Source organism: Macaca mulatta, chromosome 1 (assembly GCF_049350105.2).
Source record: "Macaca mulatta isolate MMU2019108-1 chromosome 1, T2T-MMU8v2.0, whole genome shotgun sequence".
Taxonomy (NCBI): domain Eukaryota; kingdom Metazoa; phylum Chordata; class Mammalia; order Primates; family Cercopithecidae; genus Macaca; species Macaca mulatta.
Genome location: NC_133406.1, coordinates 189,405,251 through 189,429,461, shown reverse-complemented (window position 1 = coordinate 189,429,461; position 24,211 = coordinate 189,405,251). Strand labels below are relative to the sequence as shown.

Below are 24,211 nucleotides of genomic sequence, written 5' to 3'. Positions count from 1 at the left end.
CTCTATCAGCAACAAGCCAGGTGTGATCATCCTTTTCCCCAGTCCTTAGCGTGGATTCTGGTATATACACGCACACACAAATTCAGTAAATGATGAATAAAACGAAAGGCAGTCAAGACCACCTGTTGAATGAACGTCTATCAGGAGCACTGTCATCCTTGCTTCCTTCTTTTGCATATGTTGTTTGAGCTGTTCATTGAACCAAGGAGAGAGCATACTCTACCTTGGGCAGTGTGCCAGCCTTGCACAGAGGGACAGATGATTCAGCTTGATCGGGCTGTGTGAGAGCACAGAGGAAGCGACTAACCCAGACTGGAGGGTCAGGAGAGTCTCCCCAGGGGAAATGAAGTTGCATCCAGAAGGATTCCTGAGAATAATGATTAGCCTGATAAGAAGCAGAAAGGTTGGGAGTGGAGAGAAGCGGGTTTCTGTGAGAGAAACAATATGGACATAGGCCCCAGGCAGAGGCAATAGTATTCCAGATAACCAAAAGCATTTGAGAGCCTAGTTTAGAATTTGAGAAAGAGGTGACAATGCTGATAATGAGATTGAAAGGAAGTCAGATTTGTAAACCATTTAGGGATTGTTTTAAGGACAGCCTTGAGGAGACATTGAAGGTTTTAACAGGAGAATGACACGATCCGATTCAAATTTTAAAAAGATAATTCTGTCAACTGTGCCAACAGTGAATTGGATGTGGGCAATGATGAACTCAGGAACAGCTGAGAGTCTATTGCAGAAGTCAAGGTGAGAGATGATGGTGGCTTGGACTTTGGTACTGGGACTGGAAAGAAATGAACAATCTGATACACAACTGGAAGAAGAATCTCTCCAGCTGTGATGTGGGAGGATAAGGACATGACTGGAGAGGTAGGGAGGGTTCACTAACGAGCTAGGACCTTATTCTGATGCGATAAAGGGGAAGCCTTTTAACATTTTAATCATGGGCCTAATCCATTCCGATATGGGTTTATATAAATAGACTGCCTCGTGGAGGGTGGTGAGAAGATTGTCAGGCAGTGCACAGGTAAGAACTGAGCCTTAGACGGGGCGGGAGCAACGAATGTGGGTTGGCGCGGGAGACGGGAGATTGGTTTCGGAGTCAGGTACGGAGCCAAGCAGTCAGAGACAAGCAAAAATTGACGCAGGACGGGGAACAGCTGCTGGTGGAGAGGGGGATGGTAGCCGCCGGAGCCGCCGGAGCCGCCCTCGCCTCCTGCCGCCGGGGGCGGAACCAGAGCACGCACGGCGCGATGACGCAGGGCCCGAGCCGGCCTCGTTCTGGCCGCCACTGCCGCGCTGAGGCGGAGTAGGATGAGGCCCGCGGCCGTGGCTCCGGCGTCGGCGGGGGCAGCAGCAGCTGAGGCAGCAGCTGAGGCAGCCGCGACGGCCGCGCCCCCCCCTGCTGACCTGGATTAGGCCCAGCAGCTCCGTGGCCGCCGCCGCCCCGCGGGGGGGCGGGGTGGGGAAGTGCTTCGTCTCCCCGCCCCCCCCCCCCATCGCTGCCTCGCAGGAGGCAAACGCCGCGACCCCAGCGGAGCCCGCGGCCCAGCCTTGAGCCCCCACCCCCGGGGGCTGGCATGAGCGGCCCCTTGGCGGCACCGTGGGGCGGTGGAGTCGCCTCCGCCTGATCCCCGGCCTGCCGCCCGACCCCACCTTGCCAACCGAGGCGGACCGCTGAGCGTGCGAACGACCCCATCGCTGCTTTCTCCTCCCCCAGATCACGCACCCCAGCTCCGGAAGATGGGGAACTGCCTCAAATCCCCCACCTCGGATGACATCTCCCTGCTTCACGAGTCTCAGTCTGACCGGGCTAGCTTTGGCGAGGGGACGGAGCCGGATCAGGAGCCGCCGCCGCCATATCAGGTAGGGGAGGGTGTGTGTTGGGGGGAGCAAGTAGAGGCAGCTCTGGTGGAGGTTGAGGGGGCTTCGGGGCCATCTCTGCCCCTGGCTTCGGCAAGGCCTGGCCTGGGCGGCATTGACCCCCTTAGGGCTGGATCTGAGGGCATTTGCTCTCTGATCTCAGAATAGGGTTGATTCTTCGCCTCCCCTCGGGCACCGTGTGGGGATGATACTCTCTGCCCTTGAGTTCTGGGATCAGAGTATGTGATCACATCCCCTTGGCCAGTGTCTGGTGGTTCGCTTGTGGAGTTTGGGAGTGACATTTTCCTGCCTTTATGTCTGAATCGTATGATTTCCTCATCGCACCGCCAACTGGATTATGGGTTCTGGATAGGTGGTTGCCAAGCACCCCCCCCCCGCCCCATTTATGTTTTCATGTGTGGTCATCCTCTTACCCCCTCCCTCGTCTTTTTGTTAATTGGATCTGGCAGGTCTTCATTTCTGCCTCTGCTTGGGAGACGGATCTCCAAGTGGTGATTTTAACCCTAGCGACATCGAGTTACTTGTTTATATATATATATATTAATTTTAATCCCTCCTCCTTTTGCTCCACCCTTATGACACACCTTTTAAACGTGCTGACTTAAGAAAACTTGATTAGCTTCAACTTTGGAAACCTTTAAACCTAGCTTGGGAAATTCCTTCGGTTACGCGTGTTCGCCCTTTGTATCAAAGACTCTCCTGAATATGTTTTACTGCTTTTTGTACAACAATCAGTAGTCCCAGATGTGTTGCAGAATTCGAGTGAAGACCTCTTAAACTCTAAATAGGTATGTGGATGTCATAATCCACAATATATGTTTGAAAACCTTTCCTATACTTTTTCCATTTTAGATGATACTGAATACAACCTTTTCCAGAGGGCTTCAATAGTAGTAGTACTTAATTTTTTCCTAAAGAGTTTAGTTTTCTGGCTGGGCAGGCTCCTTTGTTGTTTCATGTGATGACATCATTATCTAGTATTTTCTTTTCTCATTCCTGTGTAAACCAATGTCTCATCACACCAGAAAAACCTGATCATATATGCTGGTTGTCTGAATAAAACTTTTCTGGGGCATTTCGTATATACCAGTAAGGTCCAGTCTTGATTGTGGTATACAGAAGCCTCCGTAACTTCTCTCTCTTACATTCTGTATTCCAGGCCTACCAAATACAACACGCTGTTCACACCTTTGTTTTGCTCCAGTTCCTGTCTGCTTGGAGCCCTTCCCCCAGGTCAGCCAGGTGGACATCTAATCCTCTTTGAGAACTCAGTTTTCGTATTTGAAGTCCCAGCATTCCCTTTCCTCCCAGCCTGAATCCCTTGCGTCCCCACTGAAACCTCTACACTTCCATAAGCGATATCTATAACACTTTAGTGTTGTATCTTTGTTAAATGTGTGTCTCATCCTTGCATTCGCCTCCTTCAGTACAAGCTGCATGAAGGTAGAGAATCTGTGTTTCCGGTTTGCTGTTGTATCCCTCGCATCTGCCTCAGTAGGTACTCAGTAACTGGGAGATAGATTACATGTAAAAGCCCTTGAGAACAAGGACTCTGCCCTCGCTCAGTTTCTGGCACATAAGCACCTAAATGTTGAATTAATTAATGAAGTTGAATTTAGTATTTTCTGTATTTACACGACTATTTTTTCCAAAGTAAGTTGTCACAAGGGTAGTCTCTTAAAAATCAAAGCTGAATCTGGGTGTCTTTATAAGTACCTTTGAGTGAAGCAAGCAAGCTATGTTTATCCTTCACTCTCTTTCCCCTCTATATTTACTATACAACAAGAGTGCTTATTTCACTTTTTTTTTTTTTTTTTTTTTAAATGAGACAGAGTCTCGCTCTGTCGCCCTTGCTGGAGTGCAGTGGCATGATCTCACTGCTCACTGCAACCTCTGCCTGCCGGATTCTAGTGATTCTGCTGCTTCAGCCTCCTGAGTAGCTGGGATTACAGGCACGTGCCACCACGCCTAGCTAATTTTTGTACTTTTAGTAGAGACAGGGTTTCACCATGTTGGTCAGGCTGGTCTTGAACTCCTGACCTCAAGCAATTCACCCACCTTGGTCTCCCAAAGTGCTGGGATTATAGATGTGAGCCACCGCATCTGGCCTGAAGTTTTTATTTTAAAATCTCTTATGCTCCCTACCCTCACCCCCTTCTTTTTTAAAAAAATAGAGACAGGGGCTCCTATGTTGCCTAGGCTGGTCTTGAACTCCTGGCCTCAAGCAATTCTCCTGCCTCCTATCCCCTTTCTTTCCAGGCAAATTGAATATCTTTGACTTGTTCTGTTTCTCCTATCCTTACGATAATTGTACTATTAAAGGTACTAGAGTTTATGGAAAGTGTGTTTGCCTTTTCCAGAAGAACTAGGTGATGATGAGGGATGAGGGGTTTTTGGTGTCATGAAGGAACTTTTTTTGGAAATGTTATATTTTTGACAGTGGGAGTTTTTTATGGTTGCGCTTTCCTGAAGTGAATGACGCAGACTAATACACAAATTCAGTATCAATTGGAAGAAAATTACTTTAAAAGATGGAAGCATAAAAAGAAACTTTTGGAGGAAAAGTATTGTCCCCCACCCCCAAAGAAATAAGATCTGTTTTAGGAATGGTTATTTTAGATGATCTGAGAAACAGCAATCCAAAGTTATTTATTCATTTATTTGAGTTGGGAATCTCCCTCTGTCATCCAGGTTAGAGTGGATTGGTCACTTGGCAGCCTCAAACTCCTGGCTTCAGGTGATCCTCCTCCCTTAGCCTCCCAAAGACTGGAATTACAGGCATGAGCTACCTCACACAGCAGATTTATAGTACTTTCAGTTGATAAAAGTAACCTTTTCAATAAATTGTATGTAATTAACAGTGAATAGCTGATTGTAAAGGAACATGTTCTCTTGAGGTGAGAAGTTAAAAGATGTCATTGTTTGCTGCTTTATATGTACCATGTACATATAATGACAAGAGCCAGTTCCATTTATTTCCTATTAACATCTGACAAATTTGTTTTTATTTATTTTTGCCTAAAAGTAAACCCCTTGCACCATTATGATCCAAGTTTGTAGGAAGTGCATATTTCTTTCCATGGTTTCTTTTGTAGCCTCCTAACTGGTCTCCCTGCTTTCACTCTTGTACTTGCTAAGGCCTGTCCTCAACACAACAGCCATATTTTTTTAAAACTGAACTCTACAGTCTGCCCAACCCTCTGTGGATCCTTGTCTCATTCAAAGTAAAAATCAGATTCCTTATAGTATCCCATAAACCGTACATAATCTGTACCCCTTGTTTCCACACATGTCCCTTGACACCTACAGCTAACCCCTTTGTTGGCTTCCCTCCAGCTTCCCTGGCCTCATTGCTATTCTAGGACCTTTGTTCTCCTTATTATGTCTGGAGTACTCTTTCCCAGATTTCATGGCTGACTGACTCCCTCACCTCCTTCAAGTCTTTTCTCAAATGCCACCTTAAACCTTCTCTGACCACCCTATTTGAAAGTGCAACCTGCCCTAATACCCTGGAAGTCCCTCTCACCCTATTCTGTTTTTCCCTCCCAATACCATTTGTTACTTTCTAACACAAGTTAGAAAGTTACATTGTCTATCATCTGTCTTCTCCCACTAGATAGAAAAGAGAAAAGGGGATTTATTTATTTATTTATTTATTTTGAGGAGTCTGGCTGTGTTGCCCAGGCTGGAGTGCAGTGGTGTGATCTCAGCTTACTGCAAGCTCTGCCTCCCAGGTTCACGCCATTCTCCTACGTCAGCTTCCTGAGTAGCTGGGACTACAGGCGCCCGCCACCACGCCCAGCTAATTTTTTGTATTTTTATAGAGACGGGGGTATCACCGTGTTAGCGAGGATGGTGTTGATCTCCTGACCTCGTGATCCATCTGCCTTTGCCTCCCAAAGTGCTGGGATTTCAGGCGTGAGCCACCGTGCCCGGCCGATTTTTTTTTTTAATTGGTGTTTCCTAAGTACTTATAACAGCGCCTGGCACATATTAGGCATTCAGTAATTTGGTAATGAATGAATAGATTTCTTTTAAATGAACTAATGTATTTGAGGCAGGTATACTTGAACTGCTTGTAAGAACTCTGCGTTTTCCTAGTGCCATTTTTGCTTCTATATTGTCGATCAGTTTTTTGTTATTGTTTTTTGTTTTGTTTTTTTGTTTTGTGACTGGGCCTCCCTGTGTTACCCAGGCTGGTCTCTCTCTGTATATATATGTTTGGGTTTTTTTTGTTTTCTCTTTTTTGAGACCAAGTCTCGCCCTGTTGCCCAGCTAGAGTGCAGTGGTGCAATCTTGGCTCCACCTCCTGGGTTCAAGTGATTCTCCTGCCTCAGTCTCTCAAGTAGTTGGGACTACAGGCATGCGCCACCAAGGCCAGCTAATTTTTGTACTTTTAGTAGAAATGGAGGTTTGCCATGTTGACCAGGCTGGTCTCAAACTCCTGACTTCAGGTGATCTGCCTGCCTTGGCCTCCCAAAGTACTGGGATTACAGGCATGAGCCCCTGCACCTGCCCTTTATGTTTTTTAAATTTAGATAGAGACAGGGTCTCATTATGTTGCTAGTCTCAAACTCCTGGGCTCAAGGGATACTCATGCCTCAGCCTCTTGAGTAACTAGGGTTACAGGTGCGCTTCTACTCTGCCTGGCTTAGGTTTTTTAAAAAAATTATTTCCTTTAGAGATGAAGTCTTGCTGTGTTGCCCAGGCTGGAGTGCAGGTGCAATTATAGTGCATTGCAGCCTCCACCTCCAGGTCTCAAAAGGATCCTGTGGCTTCAGTCTCCTGAGTAGCTGGGACTATAGGGGTAGATCAGTTTTAAGGAATCCAAAAAGTCAAATTCCAGTAATAATTAAATACAGTAATTGATTTAAACTAATGTATTTAGTGATTTAGGGGGTTTTGCCCTGTATGTATATCACCACAAGATATTTATGTAATGGTAAAGTACTTGGGGGAGAAAAAGGAAGTACTTGAATCTCTATCCTTGAAGTATTGGATGGGAAGAGATTTAGGGTGTTTGTCGAATTAGAAAGTAGAAACAAATTTGTCGCACCCTCCACCCAACTCCTGTATTCGTAAATGTTTAAAAAGAATACAGAGGAAATCTGCCCAGCCAAGGCAGTCTTGGAATGACAGTGAGTGGGAGGATAAGTCAGGAAAGGCTGAAGAAGGGAGGTCCATGAGAGGGGGAGGCCAGGTAGGCAGCCCAGTCCAGAAAGACATATGTAAAACAGCTTGAGGTTCCCCTCTGTCACTGTGAGCTTTGTTATGTGCTCATTTGAGGGAGGCACTGTTAAAAGAGCATAATATTCATTGAACAACAAACCATGTTACACTTTCTAATCTGAATATGTAAAAAGAAGGGTAGATATCTCTCAATTTTGCAGTAATTATATAGTTTGAGATTCGCCAGTCTTTTTCCCCGACCTATACTTTTTGATTAATACATTTGAAATTTTAAAATCCTAAGTTTGTATAGCATTGAATGCAAGTGTAGCTCTGCTTTTAGCGTCAGATGGTCCTGTGTTCAAATTCTGACTCTGCCGCTTACATGTAAAATATGAAAAAGGAAAAGATTTATCAGATTGTTTTGGGGAGCTTTTTTGACAAATAAGAAAATGTAACATTTTGGATATTTCAAATTGAACCTGCATAAAGCTTTCTTCAAGATACCTTTTTTTTTTTTTTTGGCCGGGGACAGTGGCTCATCCCAGGAATTCGAGAACAGTCTGGGCAACAAAGTGAGACCCCATCTCTATTAAAATACCAAACAAAAACAAAAACCCTCTTTTTTTGTTAAAAGGATTGGTTTATCCTGTAGAATGCACTAAAAATAACCCCCTTCCTTATAAAAAAATCTAGAATGTAATGCTTATTTTTACATGCAAAGCTATAATGTTTTGTGGGGAATGGGCTTGTTTTTAGAGATGGAGCCTCACTTTGCCCAGGCTAGTTTCGAACCCCTGGGCTCAACTGATCCTCCCACCGTGCCTCCCAGTGTTGGGATTACGTATGTGAGTCACTGTGCCCTGCCTGTAATGGTATATCAATGCCTCATTTTCCTGAACTTACAAAATTAAATTTAGATAAAGGGTTGTTTTTTTCTTATTAGCATTTTGTTTACCATTTTGGTGGAAAAATCCCCAAATTTATTTCACATATCTTGGCCTTGTTATACAAATTATTCGGCTTTTAACAATTTACTTTTGTGAAGTTTTATCCATCCCCTTTATGTTCAAGAAGTTCAGCCTTCTTATTGAGGGGCAGATCAACTAACTCCACCTTTGTTAATAAAGCCTTCACTGACCATTTTTTTCCTCTCACTGCTGATTTGTCATGTACGGTTTTTTTTGTGTTTGTAACATTTATCTGGAAATCAAATATTGCCTTATTAGCTTTTGTTGCTTTAACAGTTGTTTTTCCACATCACGATTTCCTCAAGAATGAGAATGATACATTAAACTTGTAAGATATCTTAGTGGAGTAGAATGTTACCTTCCATATTGTAGACACCCAATGAATATTTGATGATAGACTAACTTAGAACTATGCCTTCTTCACCTTGTAAGGTCACCATCATAATTGAGGTCCTCATCAGTTCTTACAGCAACATAATTGATGTCCCCTCCTCATTCATTTCATTCCATGTTGCCAGATAAATTTCATCCCTGATCAGATTGCTTGCCTCCTAATCCTTAATGGTTCTTTTTTTTTTGAAACACAGTCTCACTCTGTTGCCCAGGTTGGAGTACAGTGGTGTCACCTCAGCTCACTGCAACCTCCGCCTCCCAGGTCCAAGCAATTCTCCTGTCTCAGCCTCCCGAGTAGCTGGGATTACAGGCATGCGCCACCACACCCAGCTAATTTTTGTATTTTTAATAGAGATGGGGTTTCACCGTATTGGTCAGGCTTCTGTGCAACTCCTAACCTCAGGTAATCCACCCTCCTTGGCCTCCCAAAGTGCTGGGATTACAGGCGTGAGCCACTATGCCTGGCCCTTAATGATTCTTTACTATAACTAACCACTGAAGATATATGACTTAGCATTCAAAGTCAGGATTTGGCTCTATGTATACTTTTTCAGCTCTTCATAGCCTTGTGCTTTCTTTTATACAACCTGTATACTCCAGTCATGCAGAACAGTTTGCTGTATTCCATATATGTCTTCTGCTTTCCTGCTTTTGCCCATTCTATACCCATTGCCCAGAATGTTCTTCCTTAATCCTTCCCAGTCTCATTTCTAATATTCAGGGCCCAGTTCAAATGCCAAGAATCCACGAATTCTGATTTCTCCTACATATACTTTTCTTAATCTGAACTCCTTTATTACTTTGTGCACCATTCTTAGGACATTTTACCCTTTTTAATTTTAATTATTTGTGATAGTGTCACATCTACTCTTAAAATTCAAGTCTGGGCCGGGCGCGGTGGCTCAAGCCTGTAATCCCAGCACTTTGGGAGGCCGAGATGGGCGGATCATGAGGTCAGGAGATCGAGACCATCCTGGCTAACACGTTGAAACCCCGTCTCTACTAAAAAAAAAAAAATACAAAAACTAGCCGGGCGACGTGGCGGGCGCCTGTAGTCCTAGCTACTCTGGAGGCTGAGGTAGGAGAATGGCGTAAACCCGGGAGGCGGAGCTTGCAGTGAGCTGAGATCTGGCCACTGCACTCCAGCCTGGGCGACAGAGCCAGACTCTGTCTCAAAAAAAAAAAAAAAAAAAAAAAAAAATTCAAGTCTGGTTCATTTTCGCATTGCTAGAACTACAGTTTTCACATAGCAGGCACTTACACTTTAGTGAATGTCATGATCAGCATTTTGCTGTAAGAGTGTGTGATTGTATGGTTGTTAGTGTCTATTAAACATTCCTAGAATCCTGTGCTTTAGTGTTTGGCCTATCACTTCTAATTTACAAAGTATGTTGAGCTTTGGGAAAGTTAATTTCATTATATATTTTTTGAATTTGGTTTTGTGTTCTATGAAGTTCAGCTTGCCTAGGTGACTTATAAATAAGTAACCAGTTATTTGTTATTTGTGTGACCGCATTGTTGTGGGTTTTTTCTTTGTTTCTGCCTGATCTCTCAATCTGAATGCACTTTAATAAAGGCTGATTTTTTTGGCTTTAAGATTGTATGCATCATTAGGAGTAAGACAGTCTGTGTTCAGAGTTTAATTCTAGAGCTAATTATAGGGTAACTTGAGAAGATGGGATGGTGAGTTACTTGGTACATAAGATCTGAGCACTTGATTTTCTTAAAATATTTTTTAGGTAATACTTAGTAGAAACCTTTGTTGCAGAATTTTGATCTTCAAAAGTTTTAATATAAATACTTAGGTGGATTGGGATTCTTTTTCTTTCTTTGAGACAAAATCTTACTCTGTTGCCTAGGCTGAGTGTAGTGGCATGATCATGGCTGACTGCAGTCTCAACCTCACGGGCTCAAGCCATCCTCCCACATCAGCCTCCTGAGTAGCTGGGACTACAGGTGTGCACCACCTTGCCTGGCTAATTTTAATTTTTGTAGAGACAGGGATCAAGCAATCCTCCCACCTTAGTCTCCTAAGTAGCTGGGGCTACAGGTGCATACCACCATACCCAGCTATTTTTTGTAGTTTTAGTAGAGACAGGGTCTCACTATATTGCCCAGGCTGGTCACAAACTCCTGAGCTCGAGCAGTCCTCCCACCTCGGCCTCCCAAAGTGCTAGGATTATAAGTATGAGCCACCATGCCCAGCCAACAGCCTTTTTTTTTTTTTTTTTTTTTTGGAGTTGGAGTCTTGCTCTGTTGCCCAGGCTGGAGTACAGTGGTGCAGTCTCAGCCCACTGCAACTTCTGCCACCTGGGTTCAAATGATTCTTCTGTCTCGGCCTCCTGAGTAGCTGGAATTACAGGCACCTGCCATCATGCCTGGCTAATTTTTTTATTTTTAGTAGAGATGGGGTTTCACCATGTTGGCCAGGCTGGTCTTGAACTCCTGACCTCGTGATCCACCCACCTAGGCCTCCTAGAGTGCTCAGATTACAGGCGTGAGCCACTGGGCCAGCCACCAACAGCCTATTTTCAATAACCTATATGAATGCAGACAGAAATATATCCCTAACTCTGTACCTGAAGTAAGGTAATACATAAAAGACATATTCGCAAATGCAAGAAAAGAAATAAAACACATCTCTAATTCTGATTGTATCTACAGTCAACCTCTTATCACTTCCCTCTTCATTTGCAGAATTTGCCTTGGCTGAGACACAGTCAAGAAAGAAGACAGGCGGCCAGGCACAGTGGCTCACGCCTGTAATCTTAGTACTTTGGGAGGCCAAGGTGGGTGGAGGTTTGGAGTTTGAGACCAGCCTGACCAACGTAGAGAAACCCCGTCTCTACTAAAAATACAAAATTAACTGGGTGTGGTGGCACATGCCTGTAATCCCAGTTACTTGGGAGGCTGAGGCAGGAGAATCTCTTGAACCCAGAGGTGGAGGTTGCGTTGAGGCTAGGTTGTGCTATTGCACTCCAGCCTGGGCAACAAGAGTGAACTCCATCTCAAAAAAAAAAAAGAAGACAGGCTGCGTGCGTGGCTCATACCTGTGCTACCAGCACTTTGGAAGGCCAAGTGGGGAGGATTGCTTGAGCCCAGGAGTTCGAAACCAGCCTGGGCAACATAGCGAGATCTTGTCTCTACAAAAAAAAAAAATTAGTCAGGTGTGTTGGCACATGCCTGTAGTCCCAGCAACTCAGGAGGCTGAGGCAGAAGGAATGCTTGAGCTCAGGAGTTGGAAGGTACGTTGAGCTGTGATGAGCTGTGATGGCACCGTTGTACTCCAGCCTGGGCAACTGAGTGAATGGGGGCGTGGGGAAGGCCAGGTGTGGTGGCTCACATCTGTAATCTCAGTGCTTTGGGAGGCTGAGGCAGGAGGATTGCTTGTGTCCAGGAATTTGAAACCAGCCTAGGCAACACAGTGAGACTCCCATTTCTACAAGAAAAAATTTAGTCTGTAAGTGGAGAGTTATTGTTTAGTGGGTAAAGTTTTCTGTTATATAAGATGAAAAGTTCTGGAGATGGATGGTGGTAATGGCTACATAACTTTATGAATATATGTAATACCACTGAACTATACAGTAAAAAATTGGAGCCGGGCATGGTGGCTTGTGCCTGTGGTCCCAGCTAACCAGGAAGCTGAGGCAGGAGGGTTACCTGAGTCCAGGAGTTCGAGGCTGCAGTGAGATATGATTGAGCCACTGCATTCCAGCCTAGGCAGCAGAATGAGACTTTATCTCTTAAAAATAAATAAATAAATAATAGGCTGTGAAAAGTTGATTCCTTACCAGTAACTTTCAATACTGAATTAACAAATATTGTGTGGTATTTTTTTTTTTTTTTTTTTTTTTTGAGACAGAGTCTCGCTCTGTTGCCCAGGCTGGAGTGCAGTGGCGTGATCTCGGCTCACTGCAAGCTCTGCCTCCCGGGTTCACGCCATTCTCCTGCCTCAGCCTCCTGAGTAGCTGGGACTACAGGCGCCCACCACCGTGCCCAGCTAATTTTTGGTATTTTTAGTAGAGACGGGGTTTCACCGTGGTCTCGATCTCCTGACCTTGTGATCCGCCCGCCTCGGCCTCCCAAAGTGCTGGGATTACAGGCGTGAGCCACCGCGCCCGGCCGTGTGGTATTTTTAACATGCTCAGAGTTCAGGCTTTTTTCACCTGTGATCTAAATGAAAGTGAGAGTGAGGTGGTGAGAGAAGTCTGGGTGGGAATGTGAGTGAAAGGCTGAGGAAAAGCTGGCTTAGATAGCCGCAGTGTTTAGTTGTTTTTTTTAGAGACGGGATTTCACCTTGTTGCCCAGGCTGGAGTGCAGTGGCTCTTCACAGGTGTGATCATAGCACACTACAGCCTCAAACTCTTGAACTCAAGCCATCCTCCTGGTTCAGCCTCCCAAGTAGCTGGGACCACAGACTTATGCCACCACATCCAGTCAAAGTGTGTGGGTTTTTTTGTTTTCAGTTAGGTTCCTCAGGTTAAATGGAAGTATGTGTTTGTTTTGTTTTGTAGAGACAGTGGCTCATTGTGTTGGCCAGGCTGGTCTTGAACTCCTGGCCCCAAGCGGTCCTCCCGCCTCACCCTCCCAGAGTGCTGGAATAACAGGCATGAGCCACTAGGCCTGGCCAAAGTTGAAAAGTAAAGTGATAAGGGAGAAGTAAATATATTTTATCCTTTGGGAGAATTTGCTTGACCAATTGATTTTTATATTTAAATTGACCTATTGCTTTTTATATTCAAATTGGCCTTTTGAACTCTTAGTTGAGTTCCTTGTTTTGACAATGGATACTTAAAATTTCATATGAATGCGTGTGTCCCTGTCTTTTAATTAAATTGCCAGCGTAGATCTAGAAAACATACTGCAAGGTAACTAAAGGATATGAAAGTGTAGGAATAAAGAAAGCAATCCTCCAAATATATCTGCTTCTAAAATTCTTAAAATTTTCTGAACACTCATAAAGTTGAATGACTTTAAGAAGAGGGAGACTTTATGACTGACCCAGTTAGTTAAAGTTACATGTAATTTTGTATAACAGTTTAAACCTTCCTTTTGTGGAAGAAAAATAAGCAGTTTACCATAACTGAGTAGCGAGGCCTTAAGGGTAAGAAATAGTATGCTTGATACCTAGTTTCCTTTTTTTTTTTTTTTTTTTTTGAGACGAAGTTTCGCTCTTGTTGCCCAGGTTGGAGTGCAGTGTCTCGAGAAAATACATTTACAGTGCTATACTGTGTTTTCTTTTTCTGTTTCTTTTCTCTTTTTTTTTGCTTTGAGATGGAATCTTGCTCTGTCACCCTGGCTGGAGTGCAGTGGCACCATCTTGGCTCACTGCAACCTCCGCCTCCTGGGTTCAAGTGATTCTCCTGCCTCAGCCTCCCGGGTAGCTGGGATTAGAGGCATGTGCCACCATGCCTGGCTAATTTTGTATTTTTAGTAGAGACAGGGTTTCTCCATGTCAGGCTGGTCTCGAACTCCCGATCTCAGGTGATCCGCTCACCTCGGCCTCCCAAAGTGTTGGGATTACTGGCTTGAGCCACCGCGCCCGGCCTCTAGTTTCTTCTATCAGTTAGCAAGTATGTTATAAGCTCCACAGGGAAAGGAGAAATGATGAGTCTCTTACCCCTAGGAGCCTACAGTTAAGGGACAAGACATGAAGCAGTTATGAGGTCAGCATGAAATAGCATGTAATCAAGTATTAGGTTGTTTGGTATATAGTTTTGAAGTCGTGTGATCAGTTTGTGATAGGGCAGTGAATCACAAATGTACTTTTTAGCTTCTGAATCCTTGGGATAATCTTACTTGGAACTTAAGTATAAAAAATGAATAAAAACAACAGAACTGCCCTGATTAAATTGAGTGGTGGAGCTTGGAGCCAAAAAGATAGCCTTCTGTATTCACAGGTTCCACGTCCTCTGATCCATCCAATCACAGAAAATATTTGGGAAAGAAAACAATAAAAAATAATACAAGAGATAATGCAAATAAAAAATATAGTGTCACTATTATGTAGCATTGTATTAGGTATTATAAGTAATCTAGTGATGATTAAAGTATATGGGAGGGTATACAGGTTATATGCAAATATGCCATTTTATAAGGGACTTGGGCACCTTAGGATTTTTGTGTTCAAGGATTTTGGAGTCAATTGGGTGGAACTAATCATTAGATGGTAGACATGAATTTGGAGGTCATTGAATTGTGTAATTTTGTACAGTAAAAGTATGTGTGTGTAAATTTTAATTAAAATAATATACAGAAACTAGTGTATCTTTAACAGAATATCTTAAGTTTCTTTTGATTGATTGATTGATTGCTCGATTGGTTGAGATAGGGCTCTCGCTGTGTTGCCCAGGATGAAAATGGGCTCAAGTGATCTTCCTGTCTCAGCCTCCCAAAGCTCTGGGATTACAGGTGTGAGCCACTGCACACAGCAGGTTTCTTAATTACATAGCCTGGTGCACTTGCAAAATACAGCCACAACTATAATATAGTCTATTTCCAAGCCCCCAAAAGGCTCCCTCCTGCCCCCTCCAACAGTTTTTTTCCAAAGGTAATTGTTGGTTGTTATAACCTCCTATCACCCATATTTGTTTTGTGTGGTCCTGAATTTCAAACTGAATAACATTCTAGCATTTTTTGTGAAATTTGTGTTCTTACATAATGGCAGTAGTTCACATTCTTTTTCATTGCTATGCAGTATTCAAAATTGTGTAAATATACCACATTTTATTTATTCATTCTATTGTGTGTATTTGGGTAGTATCAATTTTTGGCCATATAAAGAAAGATGCTGTGAATGTTATACCTGAGCACCTATTTTGAGTATATATCCAGGGATAGAGTTACTGGATAATGGAGCCATGTGTATAGTTTTTCCTGCAGCATTTTATTACAGAAATTTTAATAAGAGTTTACAGAATTGTTTGAATACCCATATTCATTCCTACCACCTAGATTCTGCAGTAAACATTTTGCTGTATTTGCTTTCACACGTACCTATTTATCATTTTCCTGTCAATCTATCAGGTTGATGTGTTTCAAAAAAAGTTTCCAAATAGTTTTCCAAGTGATTGCCCTAATTTTCTGCTTGTACTGACAGTATAAGAGTTTCATTTGTGCCACATCTTCACCAGAACCTGATGTTGTCAATCTTTATCTTTGAAACTTTTTTCAGCTTTGAAGTATAATTGATATAATTATATATACTTATGATGTACAACATGGTGTTTTAATATATGTATACATCGTGAAATGAATACCACAGACAAGCTAATTTACAGATCCTTCACCTCACAGTTATGATTTGTTATTGTGAGGATATTTAAGATGTATTTTCATAACAGTTTTCAAGTATACACAATACATTGTGCTAAGCTGTAGTCACTATGTTATACAACAGATCTCCAGAATTGTAGATCTGTTTTATTTTAGACATTTTAATAGGTGTGTGGAAGTATAGAAATGCAATTGACCCTTGAACAACATAGAGTTGAACAGCGGGGGTCCATTTACAGTGCTAATTTGTTTAGACAAGTATGTTGGAATTTTTGTTTGAGATTTGTGACAATTTGAATCAACTTAGGTGATTCTCATTTTTTGAAATATCAAAAAATTAAGGTGTGTCACGATGGATGCATAAAATATGTAGATACTAGTCCGTTTTATCATTTACCACCATAAAACATTCACATCTATTATAAAAAATTAAAATTTGGGCTGGGCATGGTGGCTAATACCTGTCATTCCACACCTTTGGGAGGCCGAGGCAGGAGGATCACTTGAACTCACTGAGGCAGCCTGGGCAGCATAGCAAGACCTCATCTTTACAAAAAATCAAAAGAATTAGCTGGAGCCAGGTGAGGTGGCTCATGCCTGTAATCTCAGCACTTTGGGAGGTCTAGGTGGGGGGATCACTTGAGATCAGGAGTTCGAGATGAGCCTGGCCAATATGGCGAAACCCTGACTCTACTAAAAATACAAAAATTAGCTGGGTGTGGTAGCACGTGCCTGTAATCCCAGCTACTCAGGAGGCTGAGGCAAGAGAATTGCTTGATCCAGGAGACAGAGGTTGCAGTGAGCCAAGATTGTTCCACTGCACTCCAGCCAGGGTGACAGAGCAAGACTCCATCTCAAAGCAAAAAAAAGAAACAGAAAAAGAAAATACAGTATAGCTCTGTAAATGTATTTCCTCTTATGATTTTCCTAATATTCTTTTCTCTGGCTTAATTCATAAGAATGCAATATGTTATACATGTAACATACGAAATATGGGTTAATCAAGTTTGTGTTATCTGTAAGGCTTCTTTGGTCAAAAGTAGCTTATTAGTAGTTAAGTTTTTGGGAAGTCAACATTTAGGCCAGGCGTGGGGCATATACCTGTAATCCCAGGTATATGTCTTGGGAAGCCAAGACAGCAGATCATTTGAGCTCAGGAATTCAAGACCAGCCTGGGCAACACAGCAAAACCCCGTTTCTACAAAAAATACAAAAGTTAGCCGTATGTGGTGGCAGTCGCCTGTAGTCCCAGCTACTTGAAAGGCTGAAGCAGGAAAATTGCTTGAACCTGGGAGGCGGAGGTTGCAGTAAGCCAAGATTGTGTCATTGCACTCCAGTCTGGGTAACGGGAGTGAAATCCTGTCTCAAAAAAAAAAAAAAATTATATGAAGGTTTGCGATTGCACTGGGGGTCGGGACCCCTAACCCCCATCTTTAAGGGTCAACTGTATTTCATTGTGGTTTTAATTTGCATTTTCCCAATGAGTACTAGAGTTAAGAATGTTTTCAAGTGCTTGTTGGCCTTTTGGGTATTGTCTTTTGTGAAGTTTTTTGTCCAGTTTTTGTGTGTGTGTGTGTGTGTTTGAGACAGGGTTTCAAAAAAACTAATATTTTTGTATTTTTAGTAGAGATGGGGTTTCAGCATGCTGGCCAGGCTGGTCTCAAACTCCTGACCTCGTGATCCGCCCGCCTCTGCCTCCCAATGTTCTGGGTTTACAGATGCAAACCACCGTGCCCGACCTTGTCCAGTTTTTAATTGGGTTGCCTGTCTGTTAAAAACTTGATTTTTAGGAGTTTAAAGTATATTATATATTACTAATAAAAAAGAATGGTAGTTGTTCTCTGCATAATATTTAGAAAATAAGGCCGGGCACAGTGGTTCAAGCCTGTAATCTCAGTGCTTTGGGATGCCAAGGTGAGAGGATCCCTTAAGGCAAGGAGGTTGAGACCAGCCTGGGCAGCATACCGAGACCCCATCTCTACAAATAATATTAAAAAGTCAAGTGTGGCGGCATGCACCTGTAGTCCCAGCTACTTGGAATGTTGAGGCAGGAGGATCACTTGAGCCCAGGAGCTCAAGGTTACAGTGAGATATGATCACACCATTACACTGCAGCCTAGGCAACAGCAAGATCTTGTCTCTTAAAAAAAAAAAAAAGGAAATAAAGAATAGAAGGAAAGTAGAGATTGTGTTAGATCCTAGAATGCAAAGGTAAATTCAATGATCTCCATGTTCTCTGTACCCGCATTCTAGAGGGGGATGTAGATAAATGGATATAAAATACACTGCCATAAATTTTATGAAGAATGTTTAGGGTGCTATAATTTGCTCAACACTTCATTTTTTGCTTTCTTGATATTTTAAATAATACTATGAATGTTTAATCAATAAAATACTTCTTGTTTTAGAATATTTTATTAGTATAAATTTTTTTAGAACTTGCTGGATCTGGCCAGGCACCATGACTCATGCCTGTATTCCTAGCACTTTGGGATGTGGAGGCGGGAGGATTGCTTGAGCCTAGGAATTGGAGACTAGCCTGGACAACATAGTGAGGTCCCATTTCTGAAAAAAAAAAGGGAAGGAATTGCTAAATCAAAGGATGTGAGGATTTGAAAGCTCTACACAATAAAACAATCAGATCATCCTAAATAATTTATTGAAACCATGAAAAGTATGTTCCACAACAAAGCATACCTCTTTGGTGACCAAAATGTGGCATTGATGGATATTGGGGGTTCTGCCTAAAACTTTAACCCCCTTTGTGTTGACACATTCATGAGATAATTCTGTTGACTAAGTTATGGTTGTTGTTGGTTTTTTTAATCAAAGAATAAAACATGGTCTCCTTGATTAGAGTTAGATATCTCTTGCTAGCTCCTTGGATGAATTCCTTTTTCTTTTTCTGTTTTTGAGATGGAGTCTTGCTCTGTTGCCCAGGCCTGTAGTACGTTGGCACAATCTCTGCTTACTGCAGCCTCTGCCTCCTGGGTTCAAGCAGTTCTCCTGCCTCAGCCTCCTGAGTAGCTGGAACTGCAGGTGCATGCCACCACACTCAGCTAATTTTTTTGTATTTTTAATTGTAATTTTTATTTATTTATTTATTTATTTTGAGATGGAGTCTTGCTCTGTCACCCAGGTTGGAGTGCAGTGGCAGGATCTCGGCTCACGGCAAGCTCCATCCCCTGGGTTCAAGCGATTCTCCTGTCTTAGCCGCCTCCCAAGTAGCTAGGATTACAGGTGCATGCTACCACTCCCGGCTAATTTTTGTATTTTTAGTAGAAAGGGGATTTCATTATGTTGGCCAGGCAGGTCTCAAACTCCCAAACTCAAGTAATCCGCCCACTTCGTCCTCCCAAAGTGCTGGGATTACAGGTATGAGCCACTGCACCTGGCCATTTTTCTGTATTTTTGTAAAGGCAGGGTTTCACCACGTTGGCCAGGCTGGTCTGAAACTCCTGACTTCAGGTTTCCCTGGCCCCTCAAAGTGCTGGGATTACAGGCATGAGCCACCACACCCAGCCTAGTTCCTTTTTCAAATGAATAGTACGTAAGTATATGTTGGCTCTTACTAACTTTACTCTGGGAGAAAAAAACATAGCTCCAATTTTCTTTTCATTGTGTAGGCTCTTTCTTGAATAGAATACTTGCATAGAATAACAATAGCTTATACATTGGTGAGGGGAGTGTTTACATTGCCTCCAACATACTATTTAATGCATAACATACATTATTTTATTTAATTATCACATAGTATCTGTAAAGAGGAACTATATTATTTTTAATACTATTTATATGCTATGTAATATGTATATATGATATATGTTTCTACTATTTATATATCATGTATAATATGTACATTATAGCTGACATAGAGACCAAGCAGTTTGTACTCTGGATAAATTTGTTACATTTAATTTTTAATTTTTCTTTTTAATGACAGGGTCTCACACTGTTACCCATGCTTGAGTGCAGTGGCACAATCATAGCTCATTGCAGCCTCAAACCCTGGGCTCAGCAATCCACCTGCCTCAGCCTCCTGAGTAGCTGGGACTAGAGGTGCACACCACCACACCTGGCTAATTTTTGTCTTTTTGGTAGAGACTAGGTCTCGCTCTGTTTCCCAGGCTGACTTTGAATTCCTGGGCTTAAGCAATTCTACCTTGGCTTCCCAAAGTGTTGGGATTACAGGCGTGGGCGACTGCACCCAGCTGTGTTTCACTTTCTTGCTGGTGTTCTTTGAAGCACAAAAGTGATTAATCCTGATAAAAGCCAATCGTCAGGCCGGGCGCGGTGGCTCACGCCTGTAATCCCAGCACTTTGGGAGGCCGAGGCGGGCGGATCACAAGGTCAGGAGATCGAGACCACGGTGAAACCCCGTCTCTACTAAAAATACAAAAAATTAGCCGGGCACGGTTGTGGGCGCCTGTAGTCCCAGCTACTCGGGAGGCTGAGGCAGGAGAATGGCGTGAACCCGGGAGGCGGAGCTTGCAGTGAGCCGAGATCACGCCACTGCACTCCAGCCTGGGCGACAGAGCGAGACTCTGTCTCAAAAAAAAAAAAAAAAAAAAAAGCCAATCGTCTATTTTTTTTCTTTGGGGAGCTTTTGGTATTTTCAAGGAGGAGGTCAAACTTCATTCTTTTGCATGTGACTAGCCTGATGTTCCAGCACCATTTGTTGAACATAGTTTTCTTTTCTCATTGAATTATCTTGGTATTCTTGCCAAAGATCCATTGTCTATAAATGTGAGAGTACATTTCTGGACTCTTCTGTTCCGTTGGTCTATATGTCTGTCCTTAGGCTAGTACTGTATTGTAGCTTTGTAAGTAAGGTTTGAAATCAGAAAGTGTGAGCCTTTTGTTTTGTTTTCCCTTTTCAAGATGGTTATGGCTATTCTTAGTCCCTTGTATTTCCATGTGAAATTTAGAATCAACTGTCAATTTCTGCAAATGAGCCAGCTAGAATTTTGATAGAGCTACATTTTTTTTTAATGAACCTACATTGAAATATTCAACGATTGCCCAAACATTATCACCCGAAACCCATTGTTTACCTTAGAGTTCATTCTTCGTGTTGTACATGGATTTGCCATGTATAGTGACATGCATCCACCATTATAGTATCATACATATAATTTTACTGCTCTAAAAATTCTCTGTGTTCCATCTGTTCATCCCTCCCCTCAACTTCTGACAACCACTGATGGTTTTATTGTCTCCATAGTTTTGCCATTTGCAGAATGTTGTATATTTGGAATCATACAGTATGTAGCCTTTTCAGATTGGCTTCTTTCATGTAGTAATATGTATTTAAAGTTCCTCCATGTTTTTCATGGCTTGGTAGCTCATTTATTTTTTAGTGCTGAATAATACTCCATTTGCATTGATATACTGTAGTTTTTACCTTCCGAAGGACACCATAGTTGCTTCCGCATTTTGATAGTCATGAATAAAGCTCCTGTAAACATTTGTTTCTGGGTTTTGGTTGGATGTAATTTTTCAACTCCTTTGGGTAAATACCAAAGGGTGCAATTGCTGGATCAAATGGTAATAGTATGTTTAGTTGTGTGAGAATTATCAAACTGTCATCCAAAGCCTACCATTTTTTTTGTTGTATTGTTGTTGTTACTGTTTTTTGAGACGGAGTCTAGCTGTCACCCAGGTTGGAGTGCAGTGTGGCATGCTCTCAGCTCACCACAACCTCCACCTCCCTTGTTCAAGCGATTCTCGTGCCTTAGCCTCCGGAGTAGCTTGGATTACAGGCATGTGCCACCATGCCCAGCTAATTTTTGCATTTTTGGTAGAGACGGGGTTTTACCATTTTGGACAGGCTGGTTTCAAACTCCTGACCTCAGGTAATCCTCCCGCCTTGGCTTTCCAAAGCTGGGGTTACTGACGTGAGCCACCGCACATGGTCGCAAAGCATACCATTTTGCATTCCCACCAGCAGTAAATGAGAGTTTCTGTTACCACACATCCTTGCCAGGACTTAACGTCAGTGTTTTGGATTTTCACCATTCTGATAGGTATATAGTTGTATTTTTTTGTTTTAATTTGCAGTTCTCAGTGCTTCTCAGTACCTCCCACACACCTTAACTGGGACAGGATGGCTGGAGGGGCTGGAGTTGGGTAGTTCCCTTTCCCCAGGTAGGTTAAGCTCTGGTAAAAGTTTCTCCCAGAACTTTATATTGAATTAAAAGTTTCGCTTGAGGATAAGGCTTATTAGGAGCAGAATGCTCTGGCATATTTAAAATGGCTTATTTTCCCCTCCGCCTCCTGGAAGCACTCATGTGAGGACCTGGTAGAGGTTTTGGAGGTAAAATTCACAAAAGTGTGGGGGCCCCATATGATTGGGTCCACTTGGAGTTTTTATTTTAATTTTCTTTATTTTTTATTTACCTTTTTTGTTTTGGAGATAGTCTCGCTCTGCGGCCCAGGATGGAATACAGTGGCACGATCTCAGCTCACTGCAACCTCTCCCCGCTCCGATTCAAGCCATTCTTGGGCGTCAGCCTCTCTCGAGCAGTTGGGATTACAGGTGTACACCACCATGCCCGACTAATTTTTGTGTTTTTTGTAGGATGGGGTTTTGCCATATTGCCCAGGCTGGTCTCAAGATCCTAGCCTCAAGTGATCCGCCTGTCTTAGCCTCCTAAAGTGCTGGGATTACAGGTGTGAGCTACTGTGCCCAGCCTTGACTTTTTAATAATAGTCATTCTGACTGGTGAGATGGTATCTCATTGTGGTTTTGATTTGCATTTCTTTTCTTTTCTTTTTTTTTTTTGAAACAAAGTCTCTGTTGCTCAGGCTGGAGTATAGTGGTGCAATCTTGGCTCACTGCAACCTCCACCTCCCGGAGTCAAGCAGTTCTCCTGCCTCGGCCTCCCAGAATGCTGGGATTACTGGGATTACGGGTGCGAGCCACTGCACCCAGGCGATTTGCATTTCTTTAGTGATCAGTGATAATCAGAATGGCACGCAATTTACAACATCAGTTGTTTCTGGAATTTTCCATAATTTTCAGACCATGGTTGACAGTTAACTGAAACCTTGCAATAAGTGGGGACTACTGGAGATCCTCTTCATTTTAAAGATGAAGAAATAGGTTGGGCAGTACAGCAGGGCAACTAGGAGAAATGCATTTAGACAATACGGATAACTGCACAGTGAGGCAGAAAATAATACACTAGATTTTTTCAAAGGCAGTCACAGGAGCCTCTAGGAGTTCATTTCCAGTAGAGTCCAGGAGAGGAATGGGATATTGGAATTAAGTAGGTTGTACAGTGATACTTGAAGTAATGAGACTTCTTTAAAATGAAATGGGTCTTCTAAAAATGTTTCATAAATCCTAACGGTAGGCACAACATATGGCACATAAACTATCAGAAATACCCATATGTACAACATCTGTTTTTTCATTTGGAAGTAAACAGCCCTGCCTCAGCAAAGTGTCCCCATGTCTTCTTTTCTATTCTTAGTTGGTGATTTCCTTTCTTTTGCCATTCTCCCTGATAGACAATCTGTGCTTTCTGTCTAACCTTTCTCTCTTGAATTTATAGTGTAGTTATTACTAAGGCACCAATTCCTATCAATTAAGGCTCATTTCAGTGTAATGTGGATGTGTTTTATTTAGTATTATGTCCACTAGGCCTTTGTATATTTACCGTTTGCACCACTCCCCACCCCATTTTCGTGTGACAACTGGAGGCCTTGTTTAAAAAACTACTAGAAAAAGGACGTGTATCCCATCCTTTATGGCTTTCTTATAACACCAGAAACTATCCAGTCTTGTTTTGTCCTGTGTACTCTAAGATCCTAAGCCAGTGGTTCTCAACCAGGATGAATTTGCTCTCCAGGAAACATTTGGCAAAGTCTAGAGACATTTTTGGTTGTCACAACGTGGCAGGGAAGAGGGTGCTGCTGGCATCTAGTGGATGGAGAGAACTGCCAAACACCCTGTGATGTACAGTACAGCCCCCTACAACCAAGAATTGTCTTACTAAAATGTCAGTATTGCCCAGGTTGAGAAACCCTTCACTAAGCAAACCCCTTTTCCTCTCTAACCTCAGTTAGGTCCTTAATTGAGTTTATTTCTTCAACTGAAAGGTGGAGGTTATTTTAACTTTTTCAAATGGTTGCAAAGATATCAAAAAGATATCTCTAAGTAAGAAATACCTTTTCCTGTTCTTTTCTGAAGCACTTCAGTGAATTAAAGATTGGTGAGGAGTGTAGGTCAAAGTTTAAGTCAATCAGTAATTAAATATTTTCTGTTGTCAAAGACTTAATAAGTTCATGATCAAATAGCATATGTAGGAGAAGACGTTAGAAGGATTTCAGAAACACTAAGCTTATCCCATTCTCTTTGTGCTTTTAATTTTATGTAGCAATTCAAGGCCATCAATAGTTGTAGTCTTAAAAGCCCCTAAAAGCAGAAATGATATTACTGTCAAGAACTAGTAAACCATACTTGAAAGATTTGTGGTTTGTTTAGATTTTATGATGTACTCCTGTTTGCAAGG

At 42.5% G+C, this 24,211-nt stretch overlaps 1 protein-coding gene across 1 annotated transcript in view; it reads left to right on the top strand.

Annotated features, from left to right (window-relative positions):
• Positions 1-1,495: 1,495 nt before the first annotated feature.
• The window catches only part of RNF11 (ring finger protein 11), a 36,223-nt gene continuing 13,507 nt past the window's right edge, over positions 1,496-24,211 (top strand). The window contains 1 exon segment of the mRNA NM_001266146.1: positions 1,496-1,866. Coding sequence (NP_001253075.1) covers positions 1,744-1,866 — 123 coding nt within the window. The 5' untranslated portion in view covers positions 1,496-1,743.